Consider the following 14,770-nt stretch of genomic DNA (forward strand, 5'->3'; position numbering starts at 1 on the left):
GTCTCCTGGTGTGTATATATTCAAGAATTTTGATAAACTATAAACAGATAGTTAAATAAGAATATGTGAATGTTATTCTTACATTCAGAATAAGGACTAAATAATGAGAGCATGTGAATTTTCAAATTAATAGGTAATTACAAACTTTTACCAAAGTAGTTGTAGCAATTTGCATCCTCATCAGCTGTATACGACATTATATTGATTGAACTTTTCCAGAAAATTTGATATTAACAGAATTATACTGATGGCATGGACCCTGGGGTCTTAGATCTTTGCAGTTCCCTATAAAACTCACTACTTTGTGTGGGGGAGGGGAATGAGAGAGATCTAGCCTATATCTCTTATTCCCCATGCCTGATGTTGTTTGTTGGGTTCTGTAGAACCTGCCTAGTGAAAGCCAGTCCTCTGTGTGATCACTTGCCAGGCTTCCTGATTTTACTTCTATTTTTTATAAGTGCAGAAATTAAAAGGATTTTTCTTTTTTTTTACATTTTTTATTTTATTATGTTACCTTGATCACCATACATTGCATCTTTAGTTTTTGATGTAGTGTTCCATGATTCATTGTTTGCATATAACACCCAGCGCTCCATGCAGTACTGCCCTCCTTAATACCATCTCGGGGCTAACCCATCCCCCCACCCCCTCTCTCCTCTAGAACCCTCAGTTTGTTTCTCAGAGTCCATAATCTCTCATGGTTCATCTCCTCCTCTGATTTCTCCCTTCCTACTTTTCTTAACTGTTTATTCAGTGTGTAGCTGTTAACTCTAGACCATCTTTCAGAGTGTCAGGTCTGCTATATTATAAGAAATAGAAGTTCACTAGTTCATGTTTTGAATGGGGTCAAAAAATAAAATAAATGATTCTGACAAAAGAAACTATAGTAATGAAAAATTCTAGATTTTTTTGCATTCTTTATTGGTTGTTGTATTATCTAGCCTTACAGCTATGCCAACAAAATAAAAATAACAAGATAGATTTATCACATTTTAAATATGAACAACTTATCCTCTTTGTATCTCATTTTTGTTCTGTATATGGATATAGTGAGAGTATCACACTTGTGAGATTTTAGAAAACACCTACTACTTATTTTTAACCATTATTGAACCCACCGTAGGCTGAAATGGAAAACATAAATTGAAATATATGATACCACAAAATTTCTAAAAACAGTTGAAAAATCCCTCTTGCTCTTAATCTCTTGCTCTCGCACTCACATTCTCATAAACACACACAAGTGCATACACATGTGCTTTGGAATTCATGGAGAAGGAAACTGAATTTCATAAATAATTCTTGAAAATGGTTTAGAATAACAGCAAAAATATGTTCCAATATTGTAATATATTTAAAGAATTAAATTCTTGTAGAGCTGATCAGCATTTGCGGGGGCTAAAAAGACATGTTCTTCAGAATCATAAAATAGGGGGCCACATTTGGAGCATACAAGCTAAGATATAGACAAGCATCGGATTTAAAACAACAAGACAAAAACCTTAACATCTTTAGAAGATCCTTATAATGGAAGTCTTTATGCCAAAGCTTATTCTTAATTCTAGCCTTGCTCTTTGAATGTTTAACTTAATATAGCTGGGCCAATCCATCATCCAAAAGCCTATTGAGTGCCTACTATGTGCCCAGCATGAGAGCAGCAGAATCAGGCACCTCTGACATTTTGATTGTTTGATCTGATTTTCTGTCACCTGTCTTTCATGCTCCCTCAGAGAGAGAAAACCTGGAGGTAGCAGGCTCTGTCCCTTCAGGGAAATCTTAATAAGACCTAGCAGTTCTGACTGCCAACCTACAATCAGATCTGATTTTTACTGCCTTTCTTTTAGAATGAGCATTGGTCTTTTTGTTATGCTGCTTTATAAGTCCTTTATCCTCAGTCATTTCATTTTTACATATTTCTATATGAAAAAAATTAATGAAAACTCTTATTTTCTCAAATGAATGATTGTAGTAGAGGCTGACCTCAATTAAGAGTGCAAAGTTGTTACCTCTTGAGTTTAAATGCCAACTTAAAAATCTTCACCTTTAAAATATTAATAGGGTAAATCTAAAATAATTTACAGAATTTTATTTACAATTGTTCTTTCAGTTTTCATTCTTCTGTTTCTTCAGACTTAACTTTAAAATCTACCAAGCTGCCTTTTATAGTATTTTTCCTTTAATTGGATTTTTTCACTAATCACCTTATTTTTCCTAATTTATCTTGTCTAATAATAAATTAATTTGTGTCTATTTGTGTTGCTGCAATGCTAGTTTTTTTTTTTAATTTGGTATTGTTAATTCTGATTCAGTATATCATTACCTGCCCATACACTTTTGAGAATCAGACTAGGATTCAGGCCAGCTACTACAAATGGCAAACAGAAACTTAAAATCTCTTTTCTAGTAGTTGGGTCTGAGGTAGATATCTAGGTCTAAGGCCTGAAATTTCAAGCTTTGGGTTCAAAAATATAAAGAAAGATTATCAGATTGGATGATTTTAGAAGGTTGACGTGGGGAGCTATGTATTAGAAACAATATGGTAGTCTAATCATCAACTATACTTTCTTGGCAGGGAGAGATCTAGGTTTTGTGGTACCTGAAGCCTATACAGGGTGGAGGCCCTTTAAGAAAAGAAAAATATATTAGTAATATAAAATTTGGGGCCTCTCCCAAGACCTTAGGAAAGCACCATGCTAGTTAAAGGCCCAAGAACTTAAGCTTTATTTGATTCTTGGTAAATCTGCCTCTGCTCTTAGATGAAATTTCTAATGAGATTAATTTTAGATAGAATATAATGTCTATGTATTTAGTGTTGCCTAGTACGTCGACTGATAAGCTATCTTAATGCTAAAATACATGATGTGCTGAGACTTCTTAAAATTGTTCTAAAACCACAAATTGTGGTGAGTACAGGCATTGTATTGAATTTATGGGTGATGATGGGAATATTCTATCAAGGGGGACTGGGAAAAACTGAAGTAGTAGAAATGAGGCAAGAAATGGAGAATAGAATTGTAATGGGAAGACGAGATAATGCAATGTGATGCACAAAGAGAAAACACGCCATGAAAAAGTGATGGTGGTTTTATTTAAACTGTGTAAGTTATTTCAGAAACTAATTAATAATCAAAAATAACATTTATAGAAGAGAGGCAAAAACTCTCAAGTGCAAAATGTGTAGCAAAAGTGCTGTTGTTTTCAAACACAAAAATAATATGTTAAATGGCTTAGATTTAATGAGAAATCATTCACATTATTATCAGACAAATATCTTAAGGAAAAGCTGAAGAATATTTTTCTATGGGCTTTTTCCTTGGCCTATATTTGACCTACTTCTTTTTTTAATTCAAATGTCACATTTTTTTCGCCCTTAGAAATGACAGATTCATCTTTTAATGACTTAATCTGAGGACTAGTAATTCTACATAGAAGCATAAGTCCATGACGATAGAGTAAGTCAAGAAAAAGGAGACTTGTTAAAAAAAAATAAAAAGAAAAGGAAATGATTGGTATTATAAAAGTTATTCAGAAAAGTGTGAGTGAATCTAAGGGACAAATAATTCTGTAGCAGGTCATGCAGTGAAGTAAAGTAACAGTATTATAGATGTGATTATGCTTCTTGAGATAACATTTGCTTGATCATAAACTGACTTTAATATTATACTATCATTACAAAAGCATTTTAAATTAAAATATATAAGAACTAGGCTTGATAATAGATTGGTTGAGAATTTTAAAGTATCAAGCCAAAATAATAACTTATTATGTATTTTTATGAACATTTTAGACAATCATAATGCCTGAAGTCGAAGTAACAGATGGATTAGGACAACAGATGGACAATTTATTTCACAGACTGAATACCTAGAGACCACAAGCACCCACTTGGAAAACCAGGACACACTGATCTGTTGCAGCAACTAAATTATTTGTTGATATGATTCATATGATGAATATTTGTTTATGAATAAAATTAAGAAAAAAGTAGACAAAAATGAAATATTGTAATGAAATAATTAAAGCTAATTCACTAAGCCAAATTATTGAAAAACTACTAGATGAGCAGTTTCTACCTGAGAAGTATTCATTCTAAGGTGCTTTGCCAGAAGTATTGAATGTTTCCATGCCCAGTTGTTTACTCAAGATAGCTATCATAAAAGTGTATGTCATATATAAATATAAGTATAAAAATATGCAAGTGGTAGTTTAGATTGATCACTAATAAATGGTGTTATATAATTTTAGATGGATGCTGTGGTATAATTTGCCTATTTTTCAGTTCACATATCACTAGATGAGATATTTCTGCTTGTGATTTTGAACCTCATGTTATATCAATAAAGGTAGATAGAAGGGAATTGTCTTGTCAAATATTTTAAACTATTATACTAATATAAAATACAAACAAATATTATGTTAACATTTATCACAAAGAGGTTATTTTAAGTGTCCAGGTTGTTTTAGTAGTTACATATTTCTTCAAAGTAGCATCTTATATTATCACCTCTCAAAAAAAAGAAAAAAAAGGAAAACTATGGCCTTGAAAAAACATTACTCTCATAAAATTTTTAATATATCATAGCTATAAAAATTTTGAGTAATACTTGATTAGCAGCATTCCAGTTTGGGATAAGAAGTATGGAATAGTGGCCTAGCACTGAATTGGACCAACACTAGTTTCAGTGCTATTATAAGCGGGTGCCCAGTGGAGGTACTGACCTTGAAAGCCTTATGTTTCTTTTCTACAACATGTCAGTGGCCTCTATGGTCTTATTTTATGTGTATGTTATGGTTTAGATATTTTTTATTCCTAAAATTTTGTAATTTAATGTAATGAAAGTATGAAAATTAACAAAAAAGCAAGGATAAATAGTATTAGAGTCAGAAGCATGCCAAAGATTTGGTAATATGTTATGGGTACAAAGGCCCTAAAATATCAAATATAATATTCCAGATATATTGAAGATCTCCTGACATACTTTAGACACAGAAGGTCTAAACATTTAATATTTGAGTAAAAACTCTGTAAAGTAATACACAGGAAGATTTTAGTACTTTCAAATCCTTCCAGAAACAACAAATTGAAAACTACAATAGAAGAATATCAGATTGGGTAAGGACTTACTTTTGAAATGTCACTTTCTGGAACATGTGCTGTAAAGTCATTGTTCAACCAGGTCCCTTCTCTTTTCCTCTACACACGTGCACACTCACACGCACACAGAGCTATTCGCCTAAATTGCCTGCTTTCCTAGTGACAGCCTATTCTCAGTGGAATTTGTTTGCATTTTGATGTGTGCCAATCAGCCTTCATTTTCAAAGGAATACAGTGACAGCTTCTTCCTCTAGTGATAATTCAGGTTATAGATATGATTTGATTCTTTAGTTACATAAGCTATGATGATAATCTATAATGATTGAAACTCAATTTCTTTTTTTAATTTTAAGGTAATTTTATTATAAAAATAACGTTCTTCCCTTAGAAAAAGTTAACATTTATTGAATGGGCCACTATAATTGCATATACTTTGCTTAAACTAACTCATTTATTCTTTTTTTAAATTTTATTTTATTATGTTAATCACCATACATTAGTTTTTGATGTAGCGTTCCATGATTCATTGTTTGCATATAATACCCAGTGCTCCATTCAATACATGCCCTCTTTAATACCCATCACCAGACTAACCCATCCCCCCACCCCCCTCCCCTCTAGAACCCTCAGTTTGTTTCTCAGAGTCCATAGTCTCTCATGGTTCGTCTCCCCCTCCGATTTCCCCCCCTTCATTTTTCCCTTCCTACTATCATCTTTTATTTTTCACATATAATGTATTATTTGTTTCAGGGGTACAGGTCTGTGATTCAACAGTCTTACACAATTCACAGCACTTACCAGAGCACATACCCTCCCCAATGTCCATCACCCAGCCACCCCATCCCTCCCACCACCCACCACTCAATTTCTTAAAGAATATATAAGCAACAAGACCAAAGAACTTACTTACAAAATAACATTGCAAATAAACTCTGTTTGCACACACATACACACACACACACACGCCAATTAAGTAAATATAAATTTTAGTACAACAGTAAGTTGTAAAGTTTATCATGAAATCTTCTATTTGGTGAAAAGATTGAGGGAGGAAACCAAATCAGGGCTTTTGAAATATATATTTTACACTAACATTTGGAAAATAAAGACTCAAAATAATAAATTGACAGAAAATGTTACTTAAAGAGATATCTCTGATAGGGATGTTCATATTCAGTTGATAAATGGTAAAATTTAAGAACTACTGAACTCTGGGAAGATGTCAGGAAATTGGAAATAAAGGTATTCATTTTTCTGTGTACATGGGGCATAATTTCAAACTGGGGACTAGTCAGGGGACAATTCTTTGTGCTAACTAGGAATAGAATTTGATGACTTTCATTGCCTTTGCAAAAGAGGGAGTAAAGAAAAGAAAAAGCAAGAGTGGGGCATTGTCTGACCTCACTAATTTGGAACAGGTTCACAGTGGAAGTATGCTGAGCTATAACTAGAAAAAGTAAAAACATTAGTACAGGTATTTTAAAGATACAATAGAAGTTTGTGAATCTCTGTAGAAATAACAATGACAGAGGCTTTTTACTAGCATTGAACTTTGATCAATTGAAAAAACAAATCTTGCAAAGTTCCTGTAGATAATAAGATGATCCCAGGGTAAGGAACCATATGTGCAGGGCCAGCAAAAAATATAAGAGGGAAAGAGCAAGGAAGAAAAGAAAAATAGAATGAATCCAAACACAAATCATTGCTTTGTCAACTTTTATTATTGACTTCTGCAGTTCTTTAATGATTAGGGAATTGAAAATCACTGTTAGTACACCTATTGTTTATCAGATTGTTTGTTGTTTATTATTAGTTTCAGTAAATTTTAGAGTAAAATGTATGGGGTTCTCTTTTAATAATGAGTTCACCATTCTTTTTGACTCCTTTTATCTTGGTAAAGAAACAATCCCTCCCACCTCTGACATCTGGGAGCTGATCTGAACTATCAGCTCCCAGAGTTTCATTTTACTGATGCCGTCCTGGCACTTACAGACAGACTATGGAGACAAACATAAACCATTTCACGGAAAACCAACATCAGACAAGTCACTCTGTGACTGTGATTGATCAAGATAAAAACAAGACCCCTCTATAATCATGTTTGAACACAAACAGAAACAAGAACATTGTCTAAACCACAGATATGCCAAGGAACTCCCTATCCTAGCTGTGGTGAGTGACTGGTGCTTTTTGTGCAATTATATCTTTAACGTTCTATTCTTCTTTCCCTGTAATATGTAATTATATAGTACTGCGTCTTTCTGACCTGATAGAATCCATGAAAAAACCTCTTTTCCTTGACCTCAGCCCTAAATCACCTAACACAAACCTAAATCCTTTAAGTCCTTTCTAACACTTTCCTTTTCTATGATTGTGAGGTCTCCATTTTTGTCTGATTCAATAAAGCAGTTGTGACTCCAGATATGTTCCTGATGGTATTTGCCTGAAGAGCATTGACAGGTATAATGATAAAGTCATTAAAACTTTCCCCTCCTCACCCTGATGTCATATGTAGATATCTAGACGGGGAATACTTTGCCTATTCATTGTAGTCAAGATTCTGGTACTTGAGACTGGCTTATCTAGTCTTTCTACACATTGTATCTATTAATTCATGGATGCATGTTTCTTAACAGTCTATAGACCTAAACTATGGTGATGATGTATGTAGATTAGCAATTTGTTGTCCCCCTACAATGCTCACATATGAAAGTATACTCTTCCAAGTAAAACTGTACTATGTTCTTGAAGACATACTAACCACTGATTTTTTATAAAAAGTTTCCAAAGAAGGGGCACCTGGGTGGCCCAGTCAGGTTAAGCATCTGACTTCAGTCCATGTCATGATTTCAGGGTCCTGGGATCGAGGCCCAGGTCAGGCTCTGCGCTCAGGGGTAGTCTCCTTGCCCCTCTGCCCTTCCCCCGTTTGTGCGCTGTCTCTCAAATAAATAAATGAGATCTTTTAAAAAAAAATACTTTCCAAAAGAAAATTGGGGCTTTTGAAGAGAAATAAAACTTGTATCAGTAAATTCTGATGTAGTGCATTTCTTTTGCCCCCAAATATCTCAACAGTAGTAAATGATAAAGTCTGTGTATGATTTCTGCTCATATGTTTTAATGACTTACTTTTGGTAACCTATTTTAAAAGCCCACTCAGAGACTTTGAGACACTGTGGCATATCCTTTTCCTGTCCACTTACTGGTTTATTTATTCCAGAGGTGATTTAGAATTTCACTTTTGTAGAAGTTCAGAGTGGAAGTAAAATGTGGCACAGATGCAATGTGGCTTCACAGTTAAGAGCCTGTCACTTGAGTAAGATTGTCTGGATTTGAATGACCAATCTACCAATAAACGTAATGTCCTCAAAGTTATTTTTTATCTTGTGTCTTAATTTCCTTTTAATATAGAGATAATAATAGTATCTACCTTTAATGGTTTCTTTGAAAATTAAATGAGTTAATATGTGTAAAGCCTTTGAAAAGTGCTACCATATAGCAGGCACTGAATTAATGTTGTTAAATATTCATAGAAAGTCCAGTTTCCTTTGGCCACCACTCCCAGTCACAATATACTTAGAATTACATATTTATTGAGTATATTTCTGAACTACTCTATGTGTATACACACATTTATCTGTACAGAATATATTATTGTAAAAGAAATAAAGGACATCATAGTGTTCTTATATAATTTCAGTCAGGTTTATTGAAGGTATAACATATATAGTAAATTTAATTGATTGAAATGTGAAGGATAGATCAAGGTTCATTTTTTTGCATATGAATATTTAATTGTTTCTATACCATTTGTTGAAAAGATCATCCTCTTTCAATTGATTTGCCTTTGTTCCTTTGTTACAACTATTGACCATATTTCTGTAAATTTCTTTCTAGACTACCCTTTTTAGAATTGAAACATAGTTGACATATATTACATTATTTCAGGTGTATAACATAGTGATTCAACAAATTTACATGTTATGCTGTAACAAGTGTAGGCACCATATATCACCATACAATGCTATACAGTACCACTGACTATATTTCCTATTCTGTACCTTCTATCTCCATGATTTATTCATTCCATAACTGGAAGCCTGTACCTTTCACTCCCCTTCAGCAATTTTGCCCATCACCTCAGCCCCCTCTGTTCTAGCAATCATTATTTCTCTATTTATGTCTCTGTTTGTTTTTTTATTCATTTCTTTTATTTTTTAGAGTCCACATATAAATAAGTGAAATTATATGGAATTTGTCTTTCCCTGACTTATTTCACTTATCATAATACCTTCTAGGTCCATCCACATTGTCACAAATGGCAAGATCTCATTCCTTTTTATGGCTGAGTAATATTCCATTACACACACACACACACACACACACACACACACAATACCACACCTTCTTTATCCATTCATCTGTTGATGGGTACTTGGGTTTCTTGCTTAGTTTGGCTATTGTAAACAGTGCTACAATAAACATAGGAGTACATATATCATTTCAAATTGTGTTTTTGTTTTCTTTGGGTAAGTACCCAGTAGTAGAATTAGTGGATCATATGGTATTTCTATTTTTAAGTTTTTGAGAAACTTCCCTACTGTTTTCCATAGTGGCTGGATCAATTTACATTCTTACCAAGAGTGCGTGAGAGTTCCTTTTTCCTCACAACCTCACCAATACTTGTGTCTTGTTTTTTTTTTATTCTAGCCATTCTGATAGGCATAAGGTGATATTTCCTTGTGGTTTTGATTTGCATTTTTCTGAGGATCGGTGATGTTGAGCATCTTTTCATGTACCTATTGCACATGTGTTATGTTTCCTTTGGGAAAATGTCTATTAAGGTCCTCTGCCACTTTTTTAATTTAATTATTTGTTCTTTTGGTGTTGAGTTAGTTCATTATACATTTTGGATATTAACTGGTATCAGAAATAGCATTTGCAAACATTTTCTCCCATTCAGTAGGTTGCCTTTTCATTTTGTGGATGGTTTCCTTTGTCATGCCACAACATTTTTGGGGGGTGTAGTCTCAATAGTTTATATTGGCTTTTGTTTTTCTTTTTTTTTTGTTACATAAATTAACCTGTTTATCATAGGCTAGCAATGTTTCAAATGGTGAAGCTGCTATGGGTCTTTCAACCCCTTCAGTCTTCTGATGGCCGACTTCACTGTGACAGCAGAAGTGGTGTTGTAGGTCCAGGCGCCACCAGTGAAGCTTTTCATGCAGGAACTACAATGCCAGATCCCCACAGCTCGTCTTTTCATCTTGGTTTTGCCACAGAAAGAGCAAGTATATTTGGCATGCTGGCTTATTTCAATCTTCTTCACCATTTTCCTGATGGAAGCACCATAACGGGTCCCATATTTACCCACGATTCTGACCTTCTTGGTGCATTTAGCCATGTCGCCACAAACTAGGTCTCAGTTTTTGTTTTTCTTGTCTGAAGAGGTATATCTAGAAAAATGTTGTGACAGCTGATGTCAAAGAAATTACTGCCTATGTTGTCTTCTAGGAGTTTTAAGGTTTTATGTTTCGTGTTTAGGAATCCACTTAGCTTATTTTTGTGTATGTTGTAAGAAAGTGATTCTTTTGCATGTAGTTGTCCAGTTTTCCTAGCACCATTTGTTGAAAAGACTGTCTTTTCCCCATTGCATATTCTAGCCTCCTTTGTCATAGATTATTTCACCATATAAACATAGGTTTATTTCTGGGGTCTCTATTTTGTTCCATTGACCTGTGTGTCTACTTTTTGCCAGTACCATGCTGTTTTGATTAGCATAGCTTTGTAGTCTATCTTAAAATTTGGGATTTTGATACCTCCAGCTTTGTTCTGCCTTTTCAAAATTGCTTTCACTATTCAAGCTCTTTTACAGTTCCATACAAATTTTAGTATTATTTGTTCTAGTTCTGTGAAAAATGCCTTTGGAATTTTGATAGTTATTGCATCATATAGATTGTTTGGAGTAGTATGGATCTTTTAATAATATTAATTCTTCCAATTCATGAGCATGGAATATCTTTACATTGTTTGTGTTGTCTTCAATTTTTTTCACCAGTGTTTTATAGTTTTCAGAGTATAGTAGACTGTCTGTTCTAATCAACAGGAACATAAACTTTCCTATAACCATAGTATCTTAATTGATATAACCACTCACTAAGTATTAAAGTCTGTAAACCTTGGAACATTTTTCTTTTTCATTTTTTTTAGTTTAGCTCATTTGTCTTTCCATATAACTTTTAGAATCGTCTTGTCAATATCTACAGAAATTCTTCCTGGGGAATTAATTAATTTTAATTAGTTTTCTTCTTTCCTTATATAAGTATCAAATGCTCTACCTTTCCCTATATGCTCCTGATTTTCTGACTCCACAGTTGGAATTCCATTAAATCTAAAGATCAGTTAGGGGAAAATTGACATATTAAAAATGTTGGGTTTCCAGTTCATGGACACTGAATGTTTCCAATTATTTAAATTTTCTTTGAATTTTATAATTTTGTTTATAATTTTCCATATACACATCCTGCAAATGTTTTGTTGGACATGTGCCTAAGTATTTCATTTGCTAAGTTATTATAATTTGTATTTTTTGTTTCAAATATCTACTGAGAATGTGTAGACATATGACTTATTTATATGTTAACCTTTTATATGTCAACATTGGCAAACTCACTTATTAGTTCTAGGATCTGTTTTCTAGAATCCTTGGGACTTTCTATATAGATAACCATATCACCTATGAAAAGGAATAGTTATATATTTTCCTTTCGTCTCTGCTTTTTAAAAATGATCTTTTAAATATGTCTTGCTTTAATGGACTTGCTAGGACTCACAATAACTAGATATGGTGACAATAAGTATCCTTACCTTGTTCCCAATCTAAGGCAAAAGCATTCAATTTTTCATCATTAAGTGTTGTTAGCTTTGTTTTTTGTTTTTGCTGTTTTGTTTTGTTTTAAAGAATATATGTGGAAAATAATCAATAGAACTGAAAAGCAACCCATGGAATGGAAGAAGATATTTGCAAATGACATATCTGGTAAAGGGTTAGCATCCAAAATCTATAACGAACTTATCAAACCTAACACCCAAAAAACAAATAATCCAGTTAAGAAATGGACAGAAGACATAAATAGATATTTTTCCAAAGAAGACATAGAGATGGCCAACAGACACATAAAAAGATGCTCAGCATCACTCATCATCAGGGAAATGAGAATGTAAACCATGGTGAGACACCACCACCTTACACCTGTCAGAAAGGCTAAAATTAACAACACAGGAAACAACAGATGTTGGCAAAGATGTGGAGAAAGCAGAACCCTCTTACACCATTGGTGGGAATGCAAACTGGTGCAGTACTCTGGAAAATGGTATGGAGTTTCCTTAAAAAGTTAAAAATAGAACTACTCTAGGATCCAGCAATTGTATTATTAGATATTTGCCCAAAGGACAGAAAAATAATGATTCAAAGGGGCACATGCACCCCGATATTTATAGCAGCATTATCAATAATAGCCAAATCATGGAAAGACCCCAGATGTCCATCAACTGATGAATGGATAAAGAAGTGGTGGTATATATATAATATATACATATATGCACAATGGAATATTATTCAGCTATCAAGAAGAATGAAATCTTGCCATTTGCAAGGATGTAGATAGAGCTAGAGTGTATAATGCTAAGCAAAATAAGTCAGTCAGAGAAAGACAAATATTATATGATTTCACTCATATGTGCGCTTTAAGAAACCAAAAAGATGAACATAAGAGAAGAGAAAAAAAAAGGAGGCAAACCATTAAGAGACTCCTTTTTCCCCATGTTTTATTCATGATTTTATTGGGAAAGCCTCTAGAAATTTGTCATTATGTCTAATACTTTCTGTGGGTTCCAGGTAGACATTCTTCTTTTTTATTTCCTCATGAAAGACTCTTAACTATGGAGAACAAACTGAGGGTTGCTGGAGGGGAGGTGGCTGGGGGATGGGCTAAATGTCTACTTAGGAGTGTACTAACTGGGTGTTATATGTAAGAGATGGCTATTTAGGAGTGTACTAATTGTAATGAGCACTGGGTGTTATATGTAAGTGATGGATCACTAAATTCTACTCCTGAAACCAATATTACACTATATGTTAACTAACTAGAATTTAAATACTTAAAAAATATAAAAGATGTTGAATTTTTTCAATTTTTTACCTTAATTGATATTATTCCATATTTTCCCCTTATTTCTACTAATTTGGTGAATTATATTGGTTTAATTTCAAATGTTAAAACCGCCTCCCATTACTTTCCAGTATGACCCATATTTGCTTATCACACATCATCCTTTATTTCTCAACTCCCATATATTGAGTTAGTTTCATACATTATTCTCTGTATAATTTCCAAAATACCTTGTTACTAATTTTGTTGTGACAGTCAGTTATCCTTTAAAGATTTTTTTAAAATATATTTTATATTTATCTTAATTTTAAAAAAAATTCTGTTGCTTTTATTTATTGTGTTTTATTTATGGTATTGATCCAAATTTACATTTGATATCATGGCCCTTGCTTTACTATTTCTTATAAGACAGTTCTGAAGATAATCTGAAGACATATTCTCTAGGGTTTGTTCATCTAAAATGTATTTGACTTGGGGCGTCTGGGTGGTTCAGTCATTAAGTGTCTGCCTTCGGCCCAGGTCATGATCCCAGGGTCCTGGGATCGAGCCCGACATCAGACTCCCTGCTCTGCGGGAAGCCTGCTTCTCCCTCTACCAGTCCCCCTGCTTGTGTTCCCTCTCTCGCTGTGTCTTTCTCTGTTGAATAAATAAATAAAATCTTTTAAAAAAATAAAATAAATAAAATGTATTTGACTTCAGTTTCAAAATATATATTTTATTGGATATAAAATTTGGGGTTATCAGTTATTTTTAAAGTGTTTTTAATGTGTCACTCCATTGTCTTCTGTGGTTTTTGTTTGTTTTACCAAAAGCTTGTTGTATTTCAAATTTTATGTTTTCTTCTGACTGTCTTAAATATTTTATCTTTATTGTTAGAGTTAGTAGTTTAACTATGTGTATAGGTGTGTGTGTTTTATGTCATAATATCTTCAAATATTTCTTCTGTCCTCTCCCTTCACTCCTTTCCTATTATGACTTCAATTTCACATAAGTTAGACCATTTAGTATTGTCCCACATCTCCTAAATGCTCTATTCTGAATTATTTTAAATTATTCTCTTTTTTTTGCATTTCAATTTGGATAATTTCTCTTAACTACAGTTCTTATTTTGGGTGTGTAAATCTGTTGAAAACACTGTCAAAGGAATTGTTTGTATATATGTATATTTTTGGTAACATTTCCATGTAACTCATTATTCTTTTTTCCATCTCTTTTCTGTACTTTTATCTTGTTGTCCTTTCAAAGTAGCACCTTTTAAAATATTTATTATGGTGTTTAAAGTCCTTGTATAATAGTTCTAACAATTTGATTATTTCTAGGCCCATTTTTGTCAGCTATGTGTTTTCCTGACAATTTGTTGTTACTTCTCGATTTGATTTTTTGGAGAGTTTTTATTGAATAATGGGTACTTTATGCTAAAGAATATTAGATACTGCAGTAAATAGAATTTATGCCTCTTAGGCTCTTGGTGTGGGGGACTTAATTACATGAATAATTGAGCTACATT

The 14,770-nt window shown here is 33.2% G+C and overlaps 1 protein-coding gene across 1 annotated transcript; it reads right to left on the reverse strand.

The window, feature by feature from the left end:
- Nucleotides 1–10,217: 10,217 nt before the first annotated feature.
- LOC112819430 (large ribosomal subunit protein eL43-like) lies at nt 10,218–10,496 on the reverse strand. Its single transcript, XM_025866450.1, has one exon. The coding sequence runs from the start codon at nt 10,494–10,496 to the stop codon at nt 10,218–10,220; it is 279 nt and encodes a 92-aa protein (XP_025722235.1).
- Nucleotides 10,497–14,770: the final 4,274 nt, after the last annotated feature.

This window comes from Callorhinus ursinus, unplaced genomic scaffold (genome assembly GCF_003265705.2).
Source record: "Callorhinus ursinus isolate GAN/ISIS: 27379988/994484 unplaced genomic scaffold, GSC_fseal_2.0 scaffold6, whole genome shotgun sequence".
NCBI lineage: Eukaryota > Metazoa > Chordata > Mammalia > Carnivora > Otariidae > Callorhinus > Callorhinus ursinus.